The sequence below is a fragment of the Triturus cristatus genome, chromosome 3_2 (genome assembly GCF_964204655.1).
Source record: "Triturus cristatus chromosome 3_2, aTriCri1.1, whole genome shotgun sequence".
NCBI classification, from domain to species: Eukaryota; Metazoa; Chordata; class Amphibia; order Caudata; family Salamandridae; genus Triturus; species Triturus cristatus.
Window position 1 is genome coordinate 892,489,376 of NC_140584.1, and position 22,247 is coordinate 892,511,622.

The window sequence follows — 22,247 nt, forward strand, 5'->3', positions numbered from 1 at the left end:
TAGTATACTATATACCCAGGGCCTGTAAGTTAAATGTTGCTAGTGGCTGCAGCACTGATTGTGCTACCCAGAGAAGTAGCCTTTCAAACCTGTCTCATGCCTGCCATTGCAGGACCTGTTTGTGCAGTTAACTGCCACTTTTCATTTAAAACTACTTGCCAAGTCCCAAACTCCCCTTTTTATATATCAGTCCCCCCTAAGGTAGGCCCTAAGTATACCTAAGGACAGGGTGCTATGTGCATAAAAGGTAGGACATGTACTTTTATTCTTTACATGTCCTGGTAGTGGCAAAGAGCCTAATTCGTTTTTCACTACTGTGAGGCCAACCCCTCTCATAAGTTAGCATTGGGATTTCACTTATACCTTTTTAAGTGGTAATTTCTGATCACAGAGGAGTAGCTTTTTCATGTTCCATATCTTGGGAATGGTAATCATAAATCCTCCTTACTGGTGAAGTTGTATTTTACATTATTGTTTTAGGAATGCCAGTTTCAGAAAGTGGACATTTCTGTGCACTGTGTGCCTGACAGCCTGTCTCCAATATACATCTAGGCTGAGCTGGGTGACAGCTACATTTGTGCATTCCATACAGCCACAACACAGGACACTCAACTGCATCTGCATTCACCTGCTTTCTGGTGCTCTTCCTCAGCAGGGAGGAATGGGAAGGGCTGACACTTACGCTTCAATAGGTAGTGTCCTGTCCACACACAAAGGGCACTTCAGAGAGCTCCTTTGAAATCACCCCCTACATCAGAGGCTCTTTTGGGTATAAGTACTGGGTCTGTGACCCCCCCAAAATCAGACACTGCATGGGATTGTAACCAGACACTACTGATTCTACATCTACATATTGCCAGAAGGACTGCTGTGCTGCCAGGAGGGACAGCGACTCTGCTAACTGCTTTGATGTGTTGGTCTGCTGCTTGCTGTGCTGCAGGAGGGACAGCCAGTCTGTGACCTGCATTGTTGAGTTGGCCTGTTTCTGCTACCTTTGTGCTGTGCTGAGCTACATTTGTTATCCAAGCGCTAGTTGGCTTGCCCCCTCTTAGGGCTTTCAATGACTTACAACTGCCGTGGGACTCTGGCAGTGCCGCCTGTGACAAAGATCAGAGCATTCCTGATCACCAGCTGGTGTTATCAAAGCTTGAGCGCTTTGATTTATTCTAAACCAGCGCATAGTTCTACTGAAAGACAAGCATAGGAGCTTGAATCTGTGTAACCAAGCACTTCGTTCACCAAACGACAAACGGTCCATGCTGTGAAACCCAGCGCTTCGTGTGAGAAAAGCACATCCCTCGGGATGTGAGCCGAGTGCATTCGATACTCCCCCCCGCGTGGCGACACAGAGTTCACAAATGACATCGGAGTCATCTCAGATCATCTCCATAGAAGAGAAGGCACAGCAGTGTTCCCTCTATCAACAGCCCCCGCCTGGAAAACTCTACGTCACAGGCCTCATCTACGAGGCCCTGAGGTATCGCTGCAGCTCCTCATTGTGCCCCATGCTTTGGTCTCCTCAACCCCAGCGGCCCTCCTAAACAGGTACTGTGTTGCATGCAGCAGGAGTTGGGAGTTTTCCCCCGGTTTTGAGAGACCAGCATGAGCCGTTAGTTCATAAATAACTTTGTAGCCCTAACAGAACCATAACGTATTTACGGGAACCATCCCAGACCCACTGCTGAGATCCTTGTTGTTTCCCCAGTCTAAACATGACCATCAACCATTTGACAATCACAATGGCTATTTAAACTTTGTGTTTAGGGTGATATTCTTAAAACGTGCATATCTTGAAAAGAAGACCGTATATCTTCGGCCTTTTGACCTCAATGCGTTTATAAAATATCAAACTATTTTTATAAACTTGTGTGGAGTCTTTTGTGGTGTAGTCATTGTGTTACTGGGTGCACAAATACTTTACACATTGCCTCTTTTGATAAGACTGCCTGCTCTGCGCCAAGCTTTCTGAGGATGAGCACAGGTTATCTCACTTGTGTTTCTAGCTTACCCTGACTAGTGTGGTGGGTTCTGCCTGGCCCGGGTGTATTCCTTTGCCTGCCACATACCTCATTTCTAACATCCACACTGACAAAAACATACACACTGTCTTGTATATGTTTTGAAGGCCTTAAGAATAGTTGATTCGCTTGAAAAATATTGCGTTTTAAGTACACTTAACAATATGCACTCCTCTCTCTTTTTTCTGTCCCTTAAGCCCCCCTCATGTCCTGCTCATCATACAATGTGTTTTAACAAGATGTCCCAGAGTGATTGCTGGGAAATCAGAAGCTCACCACCCCTCCCAATCATACTGACCAAGCTATTCCACTGCCAGTCACAACCGAAGGGCTGCATCAATAATGCAGAATCTCAGGCAATTCTTTGTCCTACTTCCTGGTTCACTCGGTATCCTTCATCTTGTCTAGCTTGCCTCTCCTGATTGGATATTTAGTCCCCATTTGACTTGTGTACTGTGACATCATGCACAAAGTTTCAAAGTATAACATCACCTAGAAATGAACTAGCACCTGTGAACAATGATGCCAAGCACTCATATGTGTTCAGTATTACAAAAAAGCACAGACATCCCCGCAGTTTATTTCCATAAATCCCTTTCTTCGTTTTTATTACTGGCATCCTCCACTTGTTCAACTTGTCTACTCTGGCTGACAGGGAAGTCCCCATGTGAACTGCATAATGTGCCCTATGCCCTTTAACTGCCAGACAACCAGTGTGCCCCAAGCCAGCCTCTGCTAGAGAAGGGTGCTTTGCAGCGCAACTTCTTTTTAGGATTGCTAGGGCTTAAAATGGGCCAAGGGGCAGAAAAGACGTGTTTTGCAGTACATGTAAATCACCTCATATGTCTTTTCTCTTGATCCCATTACATTATCCACAGTCTCACAGACACACACACAGACATTTCACCTGAATTCTGCAAACCTATTCCTCCAACACTGAAAAACAAAGTCAGAAACAACCCACGAGCCAGAACCCCCATCCTGTTTTCCCACCCTCTGTGCAGGACCAGAGAAAGCAAAAAGGAGATGCTAGAGTCTCCAGGTGCTGCATTGCTCTTCTGCTGACAACTGAGCAGAGTGATCTGGGATATGGCCATATCAGAGGGAGTAATGCTGTACCAGGAAGCATCCCCTCCCCCTATAGAAGGGACCCTGGTCCTCCACAGGTCATGCTGTAGGTCTCTAGGTTCTCCATGAACTAAACATCATGACCGGCCAGGAAACGAACTGCATTGCTTTGTGAGTGGTATTCCCTCATCAAAGATGTTTGCCAAATCACCACATTCATGTGCCTCCGTCTAAGTTACAGGGTCTCCCCACACAATCCAATGGGTATGTTAGACGGGTTTAATAACTAGGAATGTTGCTGTTTTCTCCACCACACTAGCCCTGGCCCAGCCTTCAACTGAATCCAGCATGTACTGCTTTCTTTCTCTACATGCTGTCCCTTGATCTGATCCAACATGTGAAAGACACCTAAAAAAGAGCAATAGCTGTAGGGACCATGTGGTCACCCTCATGAAGAGCACAAAGAAAGAAAAAGAGAGTGGCACATTTACAAGTATTTAATACCACCGTAGCATCACTTTTTAATGTTATGGTGGCTTTTTTTAATCACCATAATTACAAGTTGCCGCAAAGTCCAGTTGGTGGCATTTTTTCTGCATTAAGGTGATATTTTCATAGCGGTACTTCTGTTAGCTTGACTTACCGAAAATGAGATGCAGAGTAGGCATTCCTGCGTAAAAAGTCTCACAAAACACACAACGCAATGTTTACAAGGATTTCCTTGTATGTCGCTATAAAAGAAAAACTGCTGCTCAGTCCATTAGAGGCAGTTTTTTCACGTTAGAAATTAGCTGGTCTTGAAAATGGTGCAAACACACTTGGGACCTTATTTAAGAGGTTTTGGTGCAGGACTGCGCTGAAAGAAATCCTGTTGCACTGCCTTGCGACAAAACAATAGGGCAGGAATGTGCCCTATCATAAGATAGGGCGCAATCCTGTCTTTTTCCCCAACGTTGGCGCACAATGGCTGCCATGTACCAACACAGGCACCCTTGCGCCATGGTGCAAGTGTGTAAGTGTGCCTCCATTGCGCAGCTGATTGATGTTGTGCAGAAAGGGACAACTTCCTGCACAAAATCAATCAATCCAGGCGATTTCCTCTTTCTATGTGTACTGCAGAATGCTGCACTCATAGAAATAGGAAAGACAGAGAAGAAATGAAAACATTTATCCATGTTGCGCCTCCCAAATGCCACCCTTGATGTGGTGTTCGATTCTGACGCATTTCCAGGTTTACAGGTTCTTGTAAATCTGGGAATGCTTCAGATTCCATGGATTTTGGGTGGGAACGCCCACAGCAACACCCATGAAACACCCCTTTCACGCAGTTTTATGAGTGAAAGGAGCACATTGCACCACCAGAACGTCCAAAAAATGACATTCCAGTGGTGCAAAAGTGCCGCTAGGGCCTATAAGAACTCCCACAATTCATCCCTGGCAAGGTCAACAACGCTATGGACCTCCTGCTATTGCAGTTAGGAGCACCAAGGAGACCACCACCATCCCTGTCATGCGTCACTAACAGGAACAACTGCTCCATTCCCTTTGTGTGACGACTGGACCTGATCCCCTCTGAATACTGACCTCAGTAGACCAGAACGTCAGGAACAGGAAGATGGAAACCGGGAAATGCAGAAAGCCAGAGTCTCTATGGAGTCATTTGGAACCGTGGAAGAAGGAGAGACGCACAGCCAGTCAACCTTAAATTAGGTTGTCTGAGGAGTCACATCCGGGGGTCACTCGGACTCTACATCGGATGTCCATGTCTCGGTGGAGCCATCATTGCTGGGGGAGCGTTCAAGGGATACTCGGGATCCTGTCTCTGAGTGCAATCCAGCATTGTCGCCACTGCATGCAGCACCTTCCAACTCTCTTGTATAACCTGCTCCAGATTGCAGGTGGCTTGTAGTTGTGGGAGGTAGTTGTAGCAGGGGATGCCAGCTCCTCCTATGCCACCCACTACGACTGGCTCAGTGAATGACAGCATGTTGCACAGACTCTTCACTCCCTGTCCACAGCACCTGGCGACCAGTAGGTTCCAGCCAGGTCAAGACCTGTTCAGCGGTGTCACAGAATCATGTGTTACCTTCTAAGACCACTCGCTGCCTTGCCGGGAAGAGTAGGGGGTATTTGATGCCCTACTCTCTGAGGCATTGCTTAACCACTAGAAATGATCTCTCTGCCTCTGCTCCCCGGTGGCGTAGTCAGGGAAGAAAAGTACTGTGGCGTTATCCACTTTCACCTCCCCCAGCTTGAGTCCCTCCCTCAGCACAGTGTCAAGATCCCTGTAGGAGGCAGAAGAGAAAGAGTCTAGGACCTGTTGGCGGGAGGCTCACCATCACTCAATATGCCCACTCCACAACAAAGAATGGGGAGAGTGCACCTGCTGGCAGTAGGTCACGCAACCAGGTCCCAGTATATGCCACTGCATCAGCTCCTTCTGCTCTCTCAGGCAGACCCACCACCCGCACGTTGTTCTGCCAGGAGCGGCCCTCCTCATCCTTCACTCTTCTTTCTAGTGACTACACATGTGCCATTAGCTGCTGTACCTCCAATGCTGCAGTCTGAAGTAGACTGTGATTTTGTTGATGCAGCCCTCAAAGGAAGCGCGTGTTTGTTTGAGGGAGGTACCTATTTTCTCCACAGGCACGAGTACAGAGTCTAGTTTGGAGTCCAGGGTATCCATTGTCACCTGCCCTGGCAGTCAGCGACCCCCAGCCGTTCGGTCCACCAACACGGTCGAGCGGCCAGGTGTCGACACCGTACCGTGTGCAGATGGCCATCGTAGTGCCAGACGCCTAGGCACTATGTACGATATGCGATGCAGTGCAGTATGGCAGCTGGCCCCTCTCCTCCAGTCAGGTGTAGCTAGCCAGGAATCTTTGTTTGGGCGGCACTGAGGGAAATTACACATACACCCAAAAGCACACTAACAGGGGACGAGGAAAGGCAGCACCACTCGGTTACCTCCTCCAGCCTAACAGTGGCGACCAGATTTTGTGTTCCCTTGGGCCCCAGCAAGTAACAGCGGATCAAGCTACCTCACGAAGGGCCTGGGCCCGAACTGACCTCCGTGCCCCTGGCACCCTCCGCCACCAATCACCGATATCAGTGAATTGATCCAATTAGTGGAGTCGGCCACCAGCCTTGTACGGTGTCCTCAGCGATGTGGGTCTGTTGCAGTGCTGGACTTGCTCAGGGCACAGTGTGCACCACCCACATGTGTTAACCTATGCCCAACATGACACCCGGGCCTTCTCCACTACCTGTCCCACCTTCTCCTCACCTGGACATTGACACCGGGGCTCAATCCACCACGCTGTCTCTGAATCTGTGACTCAGACAGCAGGAGCCTCAGCCAGGCTGGATTTCACAAGCCTGGGTACAGCAGTCACCGTCGAGTCCGCTGGGGAACCTCCAGATGCAGGTGATGCAACAGGGCCCTCCTAGGTGTGAAGTCGAGGTGCTCCCACCGCACAAGTTCAGCGCAGCTCAGGGGCCTCACCCTCCACAGCGTCCGGGCAGCACCACCTTCCCCGGCCTGTGATACAGAGAGGCGTGGCCCACCATCGGCAATCTCCTCCATGCACCTTGGTGTAGTGGTGGCACATGTTATGCAATGCAGACCTCCCCATGTCAGTACACATGAGTGCTTCTACAGATCACAGCTCCAAGGGCCACCAGGCAGTCTTCTCACACAGGTCAGCAATGTATCTCCAAGTGACCTGCCAGACTTCACTACCAGGTAAGGGCGATTGCTGATGCCTCAATGTATACCTCCGCAGCCCACAGGCTCGGGCCCGATGAGGCCTGCCTCAATCGGCAGGCCACAGTAACTGCACAGCACCAGCGCCTCGCACTCCTGGTCTCTTTTTTTCTTTTTACTTTATGTATAGTTTTGGCAATAAGTAAGGCAGCTCAGGATAACACATTCACTGTCGGTGACGTTACAGCAAAAAGAATACTGAGAAGGAACATAATATTATCTTTACAAAACAGACATGACACAAGCGGCAGGAATTAAATGGAGTAGAAATGCGGTATAAAGAATACAAAATCCCACAGGTCCATCCCTATCTATATATCATGGTAACAGCAAGTGAAGGCTAAAGTCTAGTCCCTGGATCAGTCCATAGCCCAATAGTGCCATAGTGACAGTAAAACCAAACCTTGCGAGGAGTGAGAAGAGTGTGAAATACAAATATTATGGGGAGAGGAGCCCCTCACCCCATACCTTCCGGGACCAAGCCCTGCTCTAATTGAGAAATAGAGGCTTGTCAAATGGATTCAACATATGATCTATAGGGACCCTGTTGGAAAACGAGGCAGTATCTGTGAGGCCTGCACAAATAACATAACTACATTTGTCCTTCACTGGGAACCAAACACCCAATTGTGGGACCTGACTCTCAGAGGGTAGCGTCGCAGAGCAGTCTGAGGCTTACTCAAGGGAGGTGGTGTGGGCTATTATTCACCATTACAGGTGCGCAGCAATAACACTCAATAATTGATTGTCCAGTCTGTACTTTGCTTTATAAAAGTAAGAGTACATTTATGAAACACACACACTACTCAATACTATGCACCAATTTACAAATATACATAAGCTGTCAGAATTGCTTTGTGACATTGCATAACATTTCCACCCCTCCCGAGGGGGGTGGGGTCTAGTACCACCACTCCCATGTATGCACATCATCTTGCCCCCAAATGCAGTTCGTTGAACATAACCTGGGGCGAGGGCCCTGCGCACTGACATCAAACCAGGGGCGACCCACCTCATGACCTCAACATCCTACAGCTCATTCCCCCCGTCAGTAGCTCCACACGGAAACCACCCCGGGAACCTAGACCCCTTCTTTGTTCTCCGCTGCGAGAACAGGCCCTGAGAAAATAGGCATACCTGCCCTGGTGACACACAACCCTGACTGAGCATTTCCTACTGACCATAAAGTATACACCTCTACATCTTAAGAGCTAACAGTCTGGGTTCTTCACCTAAGTGCAGCAGCAAGAATACATGTTTAAGCATCACTTTATAATGACAGTACTCATCACATTTGTTGGTCATTAGAATGCATTGCAATTACAGCCCCTAAAGGCATCACAGATGAAATCACAGGATTAAACATAAACAGCCCTGACACCCTAGCAGGAATATCGAGCAACATAACCCCATTTGGTCATCACATTACACATGTACTTCACATTAGACATGTGACCTTCAGTCCCTCTGAAAGAAAGAAATTAGTCAATGCACTACGGGTGCAATTATACCTCTTCACCTCCAGGGGATGCCCTTCTCCAGACATCCCCAACTTAGCATTTCACTCCTTGAGGCAGTCCCTGAAGCACCCCCAGCTGTAGATCAAACGTTTCAGCCATGGGATGCAGATGATTCCTTGCTGAGCCCTTGAGGCGTTATTCTTCTTAGTCCCCATGAGTCTTAGGGAGGGACTTCTTCACGTTGTGCTCGGGAAGACTACGTTGCTCCTGCAGCTCCCCCTGCACCCTGTCACACATGTGGTGGTGACCCATCCTCCAGGGACCACCACAAGCAGAGATAACGTTGGCTTTTCCTTGCAGGCCGGTCCAGGCCTGCAAGGCATTATGGGGCGCTTCTCTTTAGCCCTGCATATTAGAATAGCGGCTCTCCCGCTGTGCCGTGGCGAGCCGCGCAACTTGCACTTCTTCGCAGGGGCCCGGTCCCACCCCGGACCCTCCTGCCTCGCCATGCTCGTTGGGGTGCCTGGTCCCACCTGGACCCCCAGGTAAGGGGACGCGAATTGGGGAGCCCACCCCGGCCGCTCTGTGAGTTGTCTGGGGCCCGGTCCCACCTGGGCCCCTTGCCGCTCCTCTCTTGTTTTCGGGGTCCCCACAAGCTCTCCAGGTTGTAGAGCAGTCCGGGGAGCCCAACCCCGGCTGCTGCTGCCGGCTCCCTGCCCGTCCAGCACCCTCGCATGCTGCTGCCGGAGCCGCCACCGGATTTCTGGTCTGCCTGCTCCGGCGGGCAGACGCGAAGGACAGCGCCAGTCCCGCTTGTCTCGGGGGAGTACGTCCGCACTCCCCCCTCCTCCCTGTAGACACGGGGGAGTGCGACAGCACTCCCCCATTCTTCCTTCGCCCTTTGGGGCCCAGAGATGGGGTCCTGCGCCCCTTGGCCATATCTTCACGGGAACACGACGGCGCTCCCAGGCTTGCCTTCTTCTTCGGGGGCCATGGTGGGTTCCCGGCACCCCGCTGCCACATCTTCACAGGGAGCGCCACGGCTCCGTGGAGAGGAGGTATTTGCTCTTGGAAGAAAGGTCATTAATCCAGCCTGCTGAGGTCAGCCCTCAGCCAGGCCCTGGTTATGAGCTGACTCAGAGAAATATAACATTTCTGGATGACCCAAAAGCAGTACAAATATGACTCTGGACTCTGCAGAATACTTCTTCTCACATAGGTTACAGTGGACTTTGGTGCGTGTCTGGAATTTGTAGGCCCTAGGAAAGTAAAACTAGCCCATGTGCTCCCTATCCCCATAAGAGAATAATGGAATAAACACTGTAAAGCACACTGACTTTCCCTGGCATGTTTCTTCCCACTGTATAAAGCCTATTCCATGTCACCACCCAATTCTGCATAAGTCCTGCCACACCATTCACTTTGTGGCTGCTCCTGGAATCTCCCCTGCGCAGCCCACACACATGTGCACACGCATGTACACATGGGTCTGCATGGAACCAGCCCAGTGCCCCTTAATCCAGCTACTGCGCAGCAGCCTAGTCAAGCTAGGGGGACACCAGTAAAATCCACACGCAGTCTCTTTCATCATGAGTTCACTGTGGGTGAGTTCCAACTTATGAGGCTCTCCCACAGTAAAAGCTCAACAAATAGGTGCTCAAAAAGCAAAAAATCCAGGAGGCTCAGAGTGTCAGAACCACCTTTTAACAGACCCCAAATGTCTTTAGGCTGGGAAGAGCTTGAAATAAAACCGGCGTATATCTCACAACTGGTATTACAGTACACCCAGGCTGCGCAGCCAGCCCTGAAGGATAGGAGCTGATTTGCGACCCCACAGTAGAGCAATTTCTCTTTTGGCAAGGAGCAAACAGAGGGATGCAAAACGTCTGACATTTTTGGGGAAGTTCACCGTGTAACCCAATAGTGCCATTTCCGGTATGGGGGTGAGGGTCAGCTTTGTCATGGCCCCTAGCGTGCTGTGTACTTCTTCCCAGCATGTGTGGAGTTTTGGACATGTCCATTTGAGGTGTGCAAAACCAGCATGTGGGGCAGCATCTTTGCGACAGGTATGAGGTCTGGCCGGATCCAGTCTGTGAGCTTTGGCTGGGGTAATGTAGATTCTGCGTAAGAATTTAAAATGAATCAGTTTGTGCCTGCTGTTGAGGGATACGTCCTTTGTTACTGCGCAGCACTTGGCCCACTGATCGTCTGTTATGGGGTGGCCTAAATCCACCTCCCAGTCCGAGCGAACCTTGTCATCATTTACAGGCCGCAGTGATGTGCATGCCTTATACAGTTTAGAAATTAGATGAGCCCCACCCATGTTCTCAATTATCAGTGTGAGAGGTGTAAACAAGTCCGGTTCAAGGGGGAAACTGGGCATCGTAGCACGCAGTGCCGAGCGGATTCGACACAGCATAAAGCTGTCCATAAATGTGATATCTTCAAAATGGGCATCTTCTGACGGGGAGAAAATATGCCCCTCTGGGTATAAGTCTCCCATTGTGGAAATATTAAATTTGGTTAAGGTGCGTCGTACTAACTGTTCGCCGGTGATTGGCAGCCAGCGAGTGTTTGGGACAGGCAGGGCAGAGGAGTACAGGAGGCGGCTGATGGCGACCCGTCTAAGCTTATCCTAGGCCCAGCTGGTAGTGGAAACTGTCTGTATGTCATTGGGATCCCTGGGACCACATTTGGGTACAACGGTGGACAACATCTGCCTCCGGGCGGAGATATGGGATCCTGGCGTCTGGGTGAAACCATGCGTATGCATAGCAGCATTGGGCCACCAGGTAATACAATTGAAGATCCGGCACACCATATCCACTTCTATCATATGGAAGGGTGAGAACCTGCCAGCAGACGCGAGCCTGCTTACCACCCCAGACTAATCTGATGAGGTGCGAACGTAATGTCAAAGAAAAGTTGTTAGTGAGTGGAATGGGGATATTATTGAAAAGATACAAACATTTGGGGAGCACTATCATCTTAAGGATCGCTACCCTGACAGCTATGGACAATGGCAGACTCAACCATCTCTCCACCTGGGCTTCAAGGGTTGTGATGGCTTGTCCGTAGTTAAGGCGGAAGATCTGGGCAGTGTCAAGATGGATATGGATACCCAAGTATTTGACAGAGTCAGTGCACCATTCAAGAGGGAATTCACACTCCCATTGGGCTGTGATGGAAATTAACGGGAAGATCGCCGATTTACGCCAGTTAATGCCTAGGCCGGAGAAGTGGTCAAATCGTAGTATTTCTCTAGTGAGCGGGTCTAGATTTACACAAGGATCTCTGACATAGAAGATAGTGTCGTCGGCGTAGAGCGAGACAAGGAGGGGGCCAGTGTTGAATTGTAAGCCTCTCTGTAGATGACTTTCCTGGAAGTGCCTTATTAAGAGATCCATGGCTAAAATAAACAATAACGGAGATAAGGGACAACCTTGGCGGGTGCCGCGGGAGAGTGAAAAGGGACTAGATGCCAGATTGGGCTGGGGATATGATAAATTCCATCAATTGGGATATACGATTGGCAATGATCTTAGCTAAGATTTTATAATCTAAGTCCAGTAGGGATAACGGACTGTAGAACCATCATAACGTTGGATCTTTGCCAGGTTTGGGGAGAAGAATCACCACCGCTTCCCGAAGTGTGGGGGGCAGAATCTGTTTCTCGAGGGCCTCAGCGTAAACCTCGATCAGCTGTGGGGCCAAGAGCTCTTTGAATGTTTTGTCAAATTCCCCTGTGAAGCCGTCCAGCCCAGGGGCCGAGGCACAGCAGAGGGTATTGATTGCACCGAGAACATCGGCTACTGAGATTGGTTGTGCAAGGAAATCTTGCATGTGTTTTTCCAGATAAACCAATGCAATTTCCGACAGATATTCTTTCTGCACCGAAGAGTCAAGTTTTATCTTGGTGGCATACAAGGCCGTAAAATAATTCAGAAATTCATCACGAATCTCTGACGTGGAGGAGAGCGTCTGATTTGTAGAAGAACGCAATTAGTGATGCAGGCTTTACTGTAAGGGGGTCTCAACATTTGTGGCAGTACCCAACCGGGCTGCTCCCCCACACCATATCACCTGGCAGTCTGATATTTGCCGAGGTATAATATCTCGCAGTCCACGACTTCCCGGAATTCCAAAAGTAGAGCTACACGTCGACCTGCCGCATATGGAATAGAGGAGTGAAATGTAGTGGCATCTTAATCAGCGAGGTTGTGTTCAATGCGGGAGATCATGGCACGGAGACTTTTAAGTACTCCTGCGTGTTTGGCGATGCAGACACCTCTAATGTAAGCTTTGAAGCACTCCCACAGGACTGCCCAAGTGTCAACCGAACCTGTATTAATAGTGAAGTAGTCTTCAATGGCTTCGTGCACTTCTTCAGAAAAAAGGTCAAAGCGGAGCAGGTCAGTTTTAGGTAAGTGCGTTTCTTGTAAAAAGTCATTGTCTACTGTATGCCTGTGAAGGTAATGAATAATGTGTCTTCTTTTGCGATTATCGTTGAGGCCTCTGAAGTTCCAAAACATCAGGGACAATCCTGAGAGAGCAGTTACATTACCCAACTGAACCATTGAGAGAGCGTAACAATTGTGTCATGCATGTAGGACAACAACAATAAGGGATCTGTGACAGCGAATGTCCCCCACTCCTGGTCTCTGACGCAGGTCCAGCGAGACCTCTGGGCCCCAGGGACTGTCCGTGATTCCAGGTATCAGTCGCCATGCTGTCGCATGGATGGTGCAATGAAAAGTGCTGAATCAATATTTTTCCCCAGCGATGCGACACGTTTCCTAAATGAGGCCCTGATTCTGCATTTCCTCTTCTCTTGGACTCAGGCTGGTCATATTGGCTGTTGGGGGGATTAGGGAATGGTTGTTGACCTGTGCTGAACTTGATCCTGGCTGCTCCATTCTGCATTCTTGTAAATATGTTGCAAACATAGCGTTAGGATTTAGCGATCTGCAGCAGTAAAATAATTCAAGCTAAGCAACGTCAAAACTGCTTAGCGGCAGTCCTTATAAATATGCCCCAGAGTTTGCTGACCATCACTAGGAAAACTCAACAACCACTGACCAATCTCAGCTGCCGTCAACATGCAAAACTGCATACATCATTTACAAACTACTACACCATCTCCATATTCACTAGTATGACTAACACTTCCAACCTTACAATATTCAAAGGGGCCTGATTCAAAGCCCCTTTTTGAAGTCAGATTCAAGTAGATATCAGATAACCCTGACATGGATAGACCTACTAATCTTTTGGGAGACGTTCACTTGGTGCAACGTCATTTTACATTGCTTGTGGACCTCTATTATTTATAGGAAACAGGCACTACGTTTTGTGCTGCGCTGCACCACATAAGCGCCTATGCAAAACTTTTGTTAATCTACCCTTTAGAATACCCACGCAGGGTAACAGTGTGGGGGGAATAATTCAGAATGCAATGCAAGTGATTAATCCTACTGATCATCTGGTGTATTAATGGTCATAGTTTTTCATATTTTTTTCCTGTGATCACTCTTGAATAATCTTCAAAACTTGATCGCTGCTTCCCCTATTATGCTGGGCTCTAAAAACACGTAATCACTGTTCTTTAATGAACCTCCTTTTGCCATGTTATGCATCCTGTTAGAATTATACTAGGAAGAGCCTTCCTGTGTTTTCTTCTATCTTCAGTGTCAGACAAAGAATGTGGGTCTGAGTAGTGCAGTATTGCCATAACGTGCACCGTGCATCACATCCACCGAAGCAGCGAGGCCATCCTTGTACTTATGGAATATATTCATTGATGATGTCACTAGCTGAACTGAAACCATTGTTTGTCAGTAGAGTGTTCGATGAGCCAGCTAAACATGGACGTCATCCGGGACCATTGATTTTGTTTTATTTACATTGTACATCTTTGTTTACACATGGATTCTCATCGTTCTACTATCAATAGGAAATGTAACCTTAACACACTATTATTATTCATATTTCAAATGTTTATAGCCCTGCAAGTATGACTGCTTCACCAGCATCAACATCAGCATCAGCTATTCTCTGACGGTGGATCGAAAGAGGGATCTTCCAGCTCCAATCCTGGATAAGTATTCAACCACCCAGAGGTACTTCGAGGTATGGACTTGATTGTTCATTAGAGGCAGCCGCCTCTGCACTTAATAAACCTTCATTGGGTGCTGTGATGGAGGGTGGACTGTTCCAGTCAACTGAAAATTTGTGGTCTTCAAAGCAATCCTGAATTATTAGCTTTGATTTAAGTAGCTTTACAGCATGTAGCTGTATGTTCTTTTAATTGATGTAAAAAGATTCGAAATAGCTAGCGAAGACTATGTAGGGAGCTAGGGAATACTAGATATTAAAGGAAAAAGAATTAACTAAAACTAAAGCAGAAATTGTGTCATTCCTCCATTCATTATTTTGAGACCTTACAGCATTGAAAGTTCCGGCACTCTGAGGACAACCTTGTTTTTCTTTGTTGCTTTTTTCTGACTGTCCCTTGTATCTTTCTCTCAGTAAACTTGACAATCTGTTAGAGTTAAAATTTTCTAATACTTCAGCAGCAATGTGCATGTCTCTGGTGGCCAGTGGGGCACTCAAAGTGTACTACCACCAGTATTAGAGGGCATCAATTGTCCCCTCTACGTGATACAGTGAGACTGAAATTTGATGGCAAGGAAAGTTGGACTTTTTACTTGACCCAAAAGAAAGGGGCCACTGACCCCCACTGAGTATAATGCACCCAGCCCACGTTTTCTGTGTTGCTTCACTTCTACTTGTGTGTATGAGGTGAGTTGGGCCTAGCGGCCTGCATGTACTTCATGTTGTGTTCATGTAAGGTGTAGGTGGTACCATTTCCGATCCAAGATCGAAAAAGAAGGATGGTCTCCCCCTTCTAACCTCAAAGACATGACACTTAAATTAAGCTTCACCTTGAATTTCCATGCTCTCCATCTAGGAGGGTGTATTCAATCTACTTCAACCACAGGCAGGAGAACAAAAGGCTGATCAATGTGTTTTTTCTGCTTTAGACGGACAGTGTGCATAACTGCTCTGTGACAAGCTACCCCTGATGGAATATCTAGCCAGCATTTGGCACTCCATGACTGCCTAGAAAAAAAAGAAAAAAAAGAAACAGTCTGTCCCCTTGGAATATACTCTGACCAATGTTAGACTACTGACACTATTCTTTCGCTGAGAAAGCTGGGGTGAACCTTTTTTGAGTTGCCTGGGTGGATTTTGACACTGTCAAACTGTTTGGTTGGCTCAGCCTTCACACCTTCTCTCTTTTGTCAATAAAAATTCCATCCCTGGGCCAGGAGGCAGTAATCATCTAGACCTCTGTATAAGGTCTGCAGTAACAGATCTCTACCAGCAACTGGGCTGAAATAAGCTGCTGGAGGAGGCCTAGGGCCCTAGAAGAAGTTGTTTTACTGCAACCTGGCTGTAGCGGTTTAGATTCCACAGGGAGGGTAGCCCTGGACCTGCAACCCGGAAGGGCTTACACACATTGCATCACTCTCTAGCCAGGCGTGGCCAGAGAGCTTAAATAAATGGGTGGAGGTCGTCTCGAGACTTCAGGCCCGGACCATTACTCTGTGTGGCTGCGTGTCTCTGTGGTCCTCTCCCTTCTAGGCCGAAACCACACAAGGCCCGTCACACTGGCCATGAGGATGGGCGTACTTCACGGTGCAACCCACGGGCTGCTACTCTCTACACCCATCCTTCATTAACATCCCGTACCTGTGGATCCGTGAGGTGGAAGGCACCGCCACAAGCAAGAGCCCGGACGTGCTCTGCATCCATCGAGCCCCCACCGGAGCAAGTGACGCGGCCTGTGTCGACGGAGCGTGCTGTCGCCTAGGATGCCCAGGAGTCAGGTAGTGTCCCCTGCCTAGGCCCCGCTCCTCCGCTGCCATGCTCAGCGCCCTTCTGAAGCTCCCGGTGAGAGCCCAGTTGGAGCCTATGAGCCTGGATGAAGAGGAGACGGGTGCACACGCAGGACACCCTCCAGCCAGCCCCCTGAGCGCATATGAAACTCTCACTAGAAGTGCACGAGAGGTTGCCTTTCATTTCTCCTGCTCCTGCGCATCAGCAAGCGGCCTCCCACACAGCCTGGAAAGCGTGACGACTGAAATAAAGCCAGTGGCAGTGCCTATCAAAGCGTGTGGCACCTGATACACACAGAGAGTAAACAAAGAAACAAAGTTTATAAGCAAAGGAAATAGACACATACAGCCACACCACAAAGGGAATAAAAGAAGGCAAAGACAAGTGGGAGTCCATCTAGGAGAACGTCTATATCTCTCAGAGTGCCACTACCCCCCAAACTACAGGCTAAAGGAGTCTCAGCGCTAAACAAAAGGAGCAGGCCTAATCATAGTGATTAAAGCAGGGCAGGCAGCACTACAGAAAGTTCAGCCTGCGCAACAAGCGGGCACCAAGTCATGCAGCCCTCGCCACAGCATTCCCAAATAAATGTGCTACCCCCATTCAGCGAGCTAATAGATCCAGCCACCGTGTCCCCCAGATGGACCATCTGGATCAGCAGGCTAGACAACTACTTTGCAGCCAGGCGGGATACCGATTGCCCACTCAAGAGGTCCCTACTGTTGAATTTCGCAGGGGAAGAAATATACAAGTTATTTGCTCACTTACCCAACACCGGGGTGCCCAATGACTACAACGTGGCGGTCAGGGCCCTAAACGCGCACTTCGATCCCCAGCTGAACCCGGATTACGAACTATTCAAGCTGCGCCAAGGCGCCCACAGCCCACGTGCACCCTCGAGATTCCCGGATCCCAGGTCACCGCTCTGATTGACACAGGAGCATCAGTTAATGTAATGGGGTGCCAACAGTACAAACGACTAAACCCAAGGCCTGCCGACATCTTAGTAGGAAGCCACACAGCAGAAGATCTCGCCTAGTCACGTTTGCCAATTCAGTCCAAGACCCTACAGACGGAAGACATTCTAGAACTATTCCCACAGCTATTCCAAGGACTGGGAAGCATTAAAAGGACCCTGATAAAACCCCAAATAGATAAGGCAGTGAAACCAGTGGCCTTGCGGCACAGACGCATACACTTTCACCTCTGGCCACTTTAGAACTCCACAACCTTGAAGAGCAAGGAGTCATATAGAAGGTTACCGGCCCGATGCCATGGGTCTCACCCATGGTGATAGCGGAGAAGCCAAAGCAGCCAGGCAAAATCCGGTTATGCATCGACATGCGCCTGCCCAACCAGGCTGTCAAGCGGGAAAGACACCTGACTCCAATGGTCGATGTCATCCTGGCTGACCTGAACGGGTCCCGCTGGTTCTCCAATCTGGACCTCAATGCAGGGTACCGTCAGTTGAGGTTAGCTGATGAGAGCCGGATTTCAAAACCTTCTCGACCCACATAGGCCTGTGCTTCTACAAGAGGTTGGACTATGGGATCTCATCAGCGACAGAGATATTCCAAAACGCTGTCCCAGAAATACTGTCAGGGCTCCAAGGAGTATTGAATGTCAGCGATGACATTCTAATACACTCAGCAACCATAGAAGAGCACCATCGCCACCTCCGAGCCACACTCCAATGTCTCGCAGAACACGGAGTTACCCTTTACAGAGACAAATGCTAATTTTTTCAGAAAACTACATAAATAAATGGGCAGAGGTCGTCTCAAGACTTCCGGTCCAGATCATTACTCTGTGTGGCTGCGTGCCTCTGTGGTCCTCTCCCTGCTAGGCCAAAACCACACAAGGCCCGTCACACTGGCTAGGAGGCGTCACTGTGCAGTGTAAAACTGAACTGACTCCTGATTAGGAAGATACAAGCCAGGCACGACCATTGAAGCCATTGCTGTATTCCCCATGGTCCCCCAATTTTAGGTGAAAGCAGGTGGGTCCACGAGGTGGAGTACAAGCCCTGAAATTTGTTTTTTTTCTGGATACCTAATTTGGGTGCAGCCATGATCCTGCTATTTGTACATTAACTTTGGAGACAAGTTGAATCTTGAACAATTCTCTTCGGGAAATGTGTTCAGTGCCGCTATCGACTGCAATCATTCCCCTGGTGGCCCTATCCATATGGCAATAAGTTTTGAATTTTAGCACCAGTCTTGCGTTCTGAAAACATTATTTTCTCTGTAAGTGGGAATACAAGTTCATTTTTGAATGCCATACTTTTGAGTACCTAGATATGTTTGAATTCTGTAGTATGTTTTGGAAGGGACTCCCTGCTGTCTCTTTAATTCACTACCATCAGCAAGGGCGCCAAATTCATGCCCTCAGCCCACTCGCAGGGTGCTATTTTGGAAAATGCCGGCCCTGTGAAGGCCGGCCCTATGTGCAGACTCCAGCTGCCTAAATCAGAAGTGATAATCTAGCAGTCCCTCTGTAGACTCAATCCTTGTGCCAAAAAGGTCGAAAACAGTAACAATTCACCCCTTTGTGTTGCTTTTACTTCAAGGAGACCCTGCGGATTGTTTCAGTTACCCAGTGGAGGTTTTAGACAAAGTTCAAAGATTTTCAACAGGTTCTGGAAGAGGTACTACTGGATTTAAAATTATTAATTCTTCAAGACCTGCGTCTGAGACTTCTGTTCACTTGTTTAAGTTTTAAGAGGTTTGCTTGCAATTCAGGTTTTAGATCTACAAAAAGTACACTGGACAATTGGGGCATCTGGAATTTCAGTTCTGTTGATGACTATTGATTTTATTGTTTACATTTTGCGTTCATGGCATTGTTATTGTTGACTTTGCTAATATATTGTTTGTGTAAGTGCTGTGATCTTATACTTATGATACCCTGAAGTTAGATTAGTTCCTGCCATTTGTTTGCACTGTAAAATCAAAATAAATATAAAGAAAAAATATAACTTTTTTCAGGAAGGCATCAGCTTTCTTCCGTATTCTCCAGCCTCAAAGGAGTTCTGTTTGGGCAAGTAGTCTTCCTCGCAGCGCCTTAAATACCTTAGCCGTGTGGGTCAGCAAACATAGCATCACCAGTCTTGGAGCAAAATGCTGGAAGCAGAGATTGATTGAGAGCTGGAAATAATTGTGGCAGCAAGGTAGAAACTTTTCAGCATAGCTGTCAGAGAAGAACAAATGTTACTTACCTATAAACTGTGGTTCTCCAGTATTGGTGTCTTTCATAGATTCACATGCTTGAATATTCCCCGTCGTCGAAGTGGGAGTCCCACGGTACATAAAAAAAGCAATAAGCCTCATCTATATATATAGAAATATATATGAATAAAATACATATATAAATAAATATTTTATATTTTAAAATAACATATAAGTCAAAAGTACCATAGGATAACATTGACACATAGGAATGCATTGAAAAATAAATCACTTTACTGACATATCCATGTCGTTTTTATAGTCCAAACTCCAGCCAATCAGGCGCAAACACCCTCTAGAACCTTCTCCTCAGAAGCTCAGGCCCTCAGATTTTCGTAGCACAAGAGTGACAAAAGAGTCTATGAGGAGAAGAGAGCCTCTGAGGGGAGGAAGGGTGGGTCGCATGTGAATCTATGAAAGACACCAATACTGGAGAACCACAGTTTACAGGTAAGTAACATTTGTTCTTCTCCAGTATCGGGGTGTCTTTCATAGATTCACATGCTTGAATAGAATAGTGAGCTGTACTCTGCAGCCTGAAGAGGCAGTATCAAAGTTGCATGAAATACAATGACATAGCAACACAGAATCACAAAACTGATAACAACCCAAGGAGGAGGGAAGTAACAGAGGCTCGCCTTATTTGAAAAGATTACGAAGAACTGCTTGGCCCACTGCTGTATCAGCTTCGTTGAACACCTCCAGGCAGTAGTGCTTCGTGAAAGTGTGCCTGCTGGACCACGTAGCTGCCCGGCAGATTTGATGAATCGGCACACCAGCGAATAGGGCAATAGAGGAGGACATCGCCCTTGTAGAATGCGCCCTCACTCCGGAAGGAAGAGGCCTGCCAGCCTTCTGATGGCAGAATGATATCGCTGAAGAAATCCAACGTGCAATTGTTGGCTTGGTAACAGAATGTCCCTTACAGGTTCCTCCATAGTCAACGAATAGTTGGTCAGATTGGCGAAAGGGTGCCGTTCTGCTAATATAAAATTTGAGGCATCTCTTTAAGTCCAAAGAATGCAGACTCTGTTCCGCTGGAGATTGTGGATGAGGAAAAAAGGTTTTTAAAATCACAGGCTCATTAAGATGAAAGTCGGACGGCACCTTCGGCATGAAAGCTGGGTTAGTTCGAAGGATAACACAGTCCGATTTAAATTGGAGGAAAGGAGGCTGGATTGTGAAGGCGTGAATGTCACTCACTCGACGTGAGGAAGTCAAAGCAAGCAGGAGGGCAACCTTCCAGGTCAAGAATTTAAAATCTGCTGAGTGGATTGGCTCAAAGGGCGCCTTCATAAGTTGCGCCAATATGATGTTAAGACGCCAAGTGGGCGGGGGACGCCGAATGGTTGGAAACATCCGGAACAATCCCTTAAAGAATTGTTGAATCACTCGCACGAATAGAGAGAGGAAGAGCCGTCCTTGCGAAAACGAGAAATTGCTGCCAACTGCAAAAAGAAAGGCAGAAGCTGTGCCGGAGAGGCGTGCACTGGGTGGATGTTAGCAGACGACCACCAATGGCTGAAGCGTTTCCACTTTAGTTTGTAGGTCTTCACCGTGGAAGGCGCCCGCGCCCTGGCAAGAATCTCTCTGCAGGCAGGCGAAATACTTAAGTGAGCAAATTCAAGGTGCTCAGGTTCCAGGCTGACAATTTGAGCGAACTGGGGTTCGGATGGCATATTCGACCGTTGGTCATCGTGAGAAGGTCCGGCCGTGGGCGAAGAAGGATGGGCTCGCATTGTGAGAGGAGCAGTAACTCCGAGAACCATGCCTGCCGAGGCCACCGGGAAGCAATCAGGAGAATGTGGCATGGTTGTCTCCGCATTTTCCACAACACTCGAGGTACCAGCGGGATTGGCGGAAAAGCGTAGGCAAATATTTTGCACCAGTCTATCGAAAGGGCATACCCGCATGACCAGCTGTGGGGAAGCCAACTTGCGTAAGACTGGCATTTGCTGTTCTGTGGAGTTGCAAAGAGATCCAAGCCCGGGTGACCCCAGAGGCGGAAGACGAAGTCCAGAGTCGGCTGATGCAACTCCCACTCGTGGGTCGATGACGCAGACCTGCTGAGAGAATCCGCCAGAATGTTGGAAATGCCTGGTAGGTGGACTGCTGTTAGTTTGATCTGATGGACTATGGCCCAATCCCAGATCTTCTGAGCTAGCTGGGAAAGCAGCGGAGATTTAGTACCCCCCTGCTTGTTTAGATAGTGCATGCTCGTGGTGTTGTCCGTTTGAATGAGCACTGATTCCCCTTGAAGCAGAAGTCGAAACGATTTGAGTACAAGGAAGATCGCCATCAGTTCTAGCCTGTTGATGTGCCAAGAACGTTGGGACAGATTCCACTTGCCTTTGATGGACAATCCTTGAAGGTGACCGCCCCACCCTTCCAGGGAGGCATCTGTGGTAAGGACGAGCTCTGGAGCCCTTGCCAAGAAGGAAGTGCCGGTTGCGATGTTGCGAGGTTGCGTCAACCAGCGAAGGGCTTGTTCCATGCGAGCGGTGATGAAGATCCGGTCGCTGAATGATCCGGACACCTTACGCCACTGCTTGTCCAGTTCTTCCCGAATTGGACGACTCTTCAGTCTGCAATGTGGGATCAAAGAAATGCAGGAGGACGCCATCCCCAGAAAGGACTTCAAGATGCGGACTGAAACGGACCGTTTTGATCTGATGTGAGCTGCGAGCTGCAGGATCCGCTTCTGCTGGTCGTCGGAAACAAAAGCCATGGCCATGGAGGTATTGAGAGTAGCGCCCAGGAAAGTTCTGTGAAGAGCTGGCGTGAACTGAGATTTTTGTGTGTTGAC

At 48.3% G+C, this 22,247-nt stretch overlaps 1 protein-coding gene across 1 annotated transcript in view; it reads left to right on the forward strand.

Moving 5' to 3' along the window:
* Positions 1-22,247, forward strand: part of ITGAE (integrin subunit alpha E) — an 847,690-nt gene that overhangs the window by 644,911 nt on the left and 180,532 nt on the right. Inside the window, exon 20 of the mRNA XM_085649316.1 lies at positions 14,316-14,441. Coding sequence (XP_085505442.1) covers positions 14,316-14,441 — 126 coding nt within the window. The remainder of the gene's footprint in view (positions 1-14,315; positions 14,442-22,247) is intronic.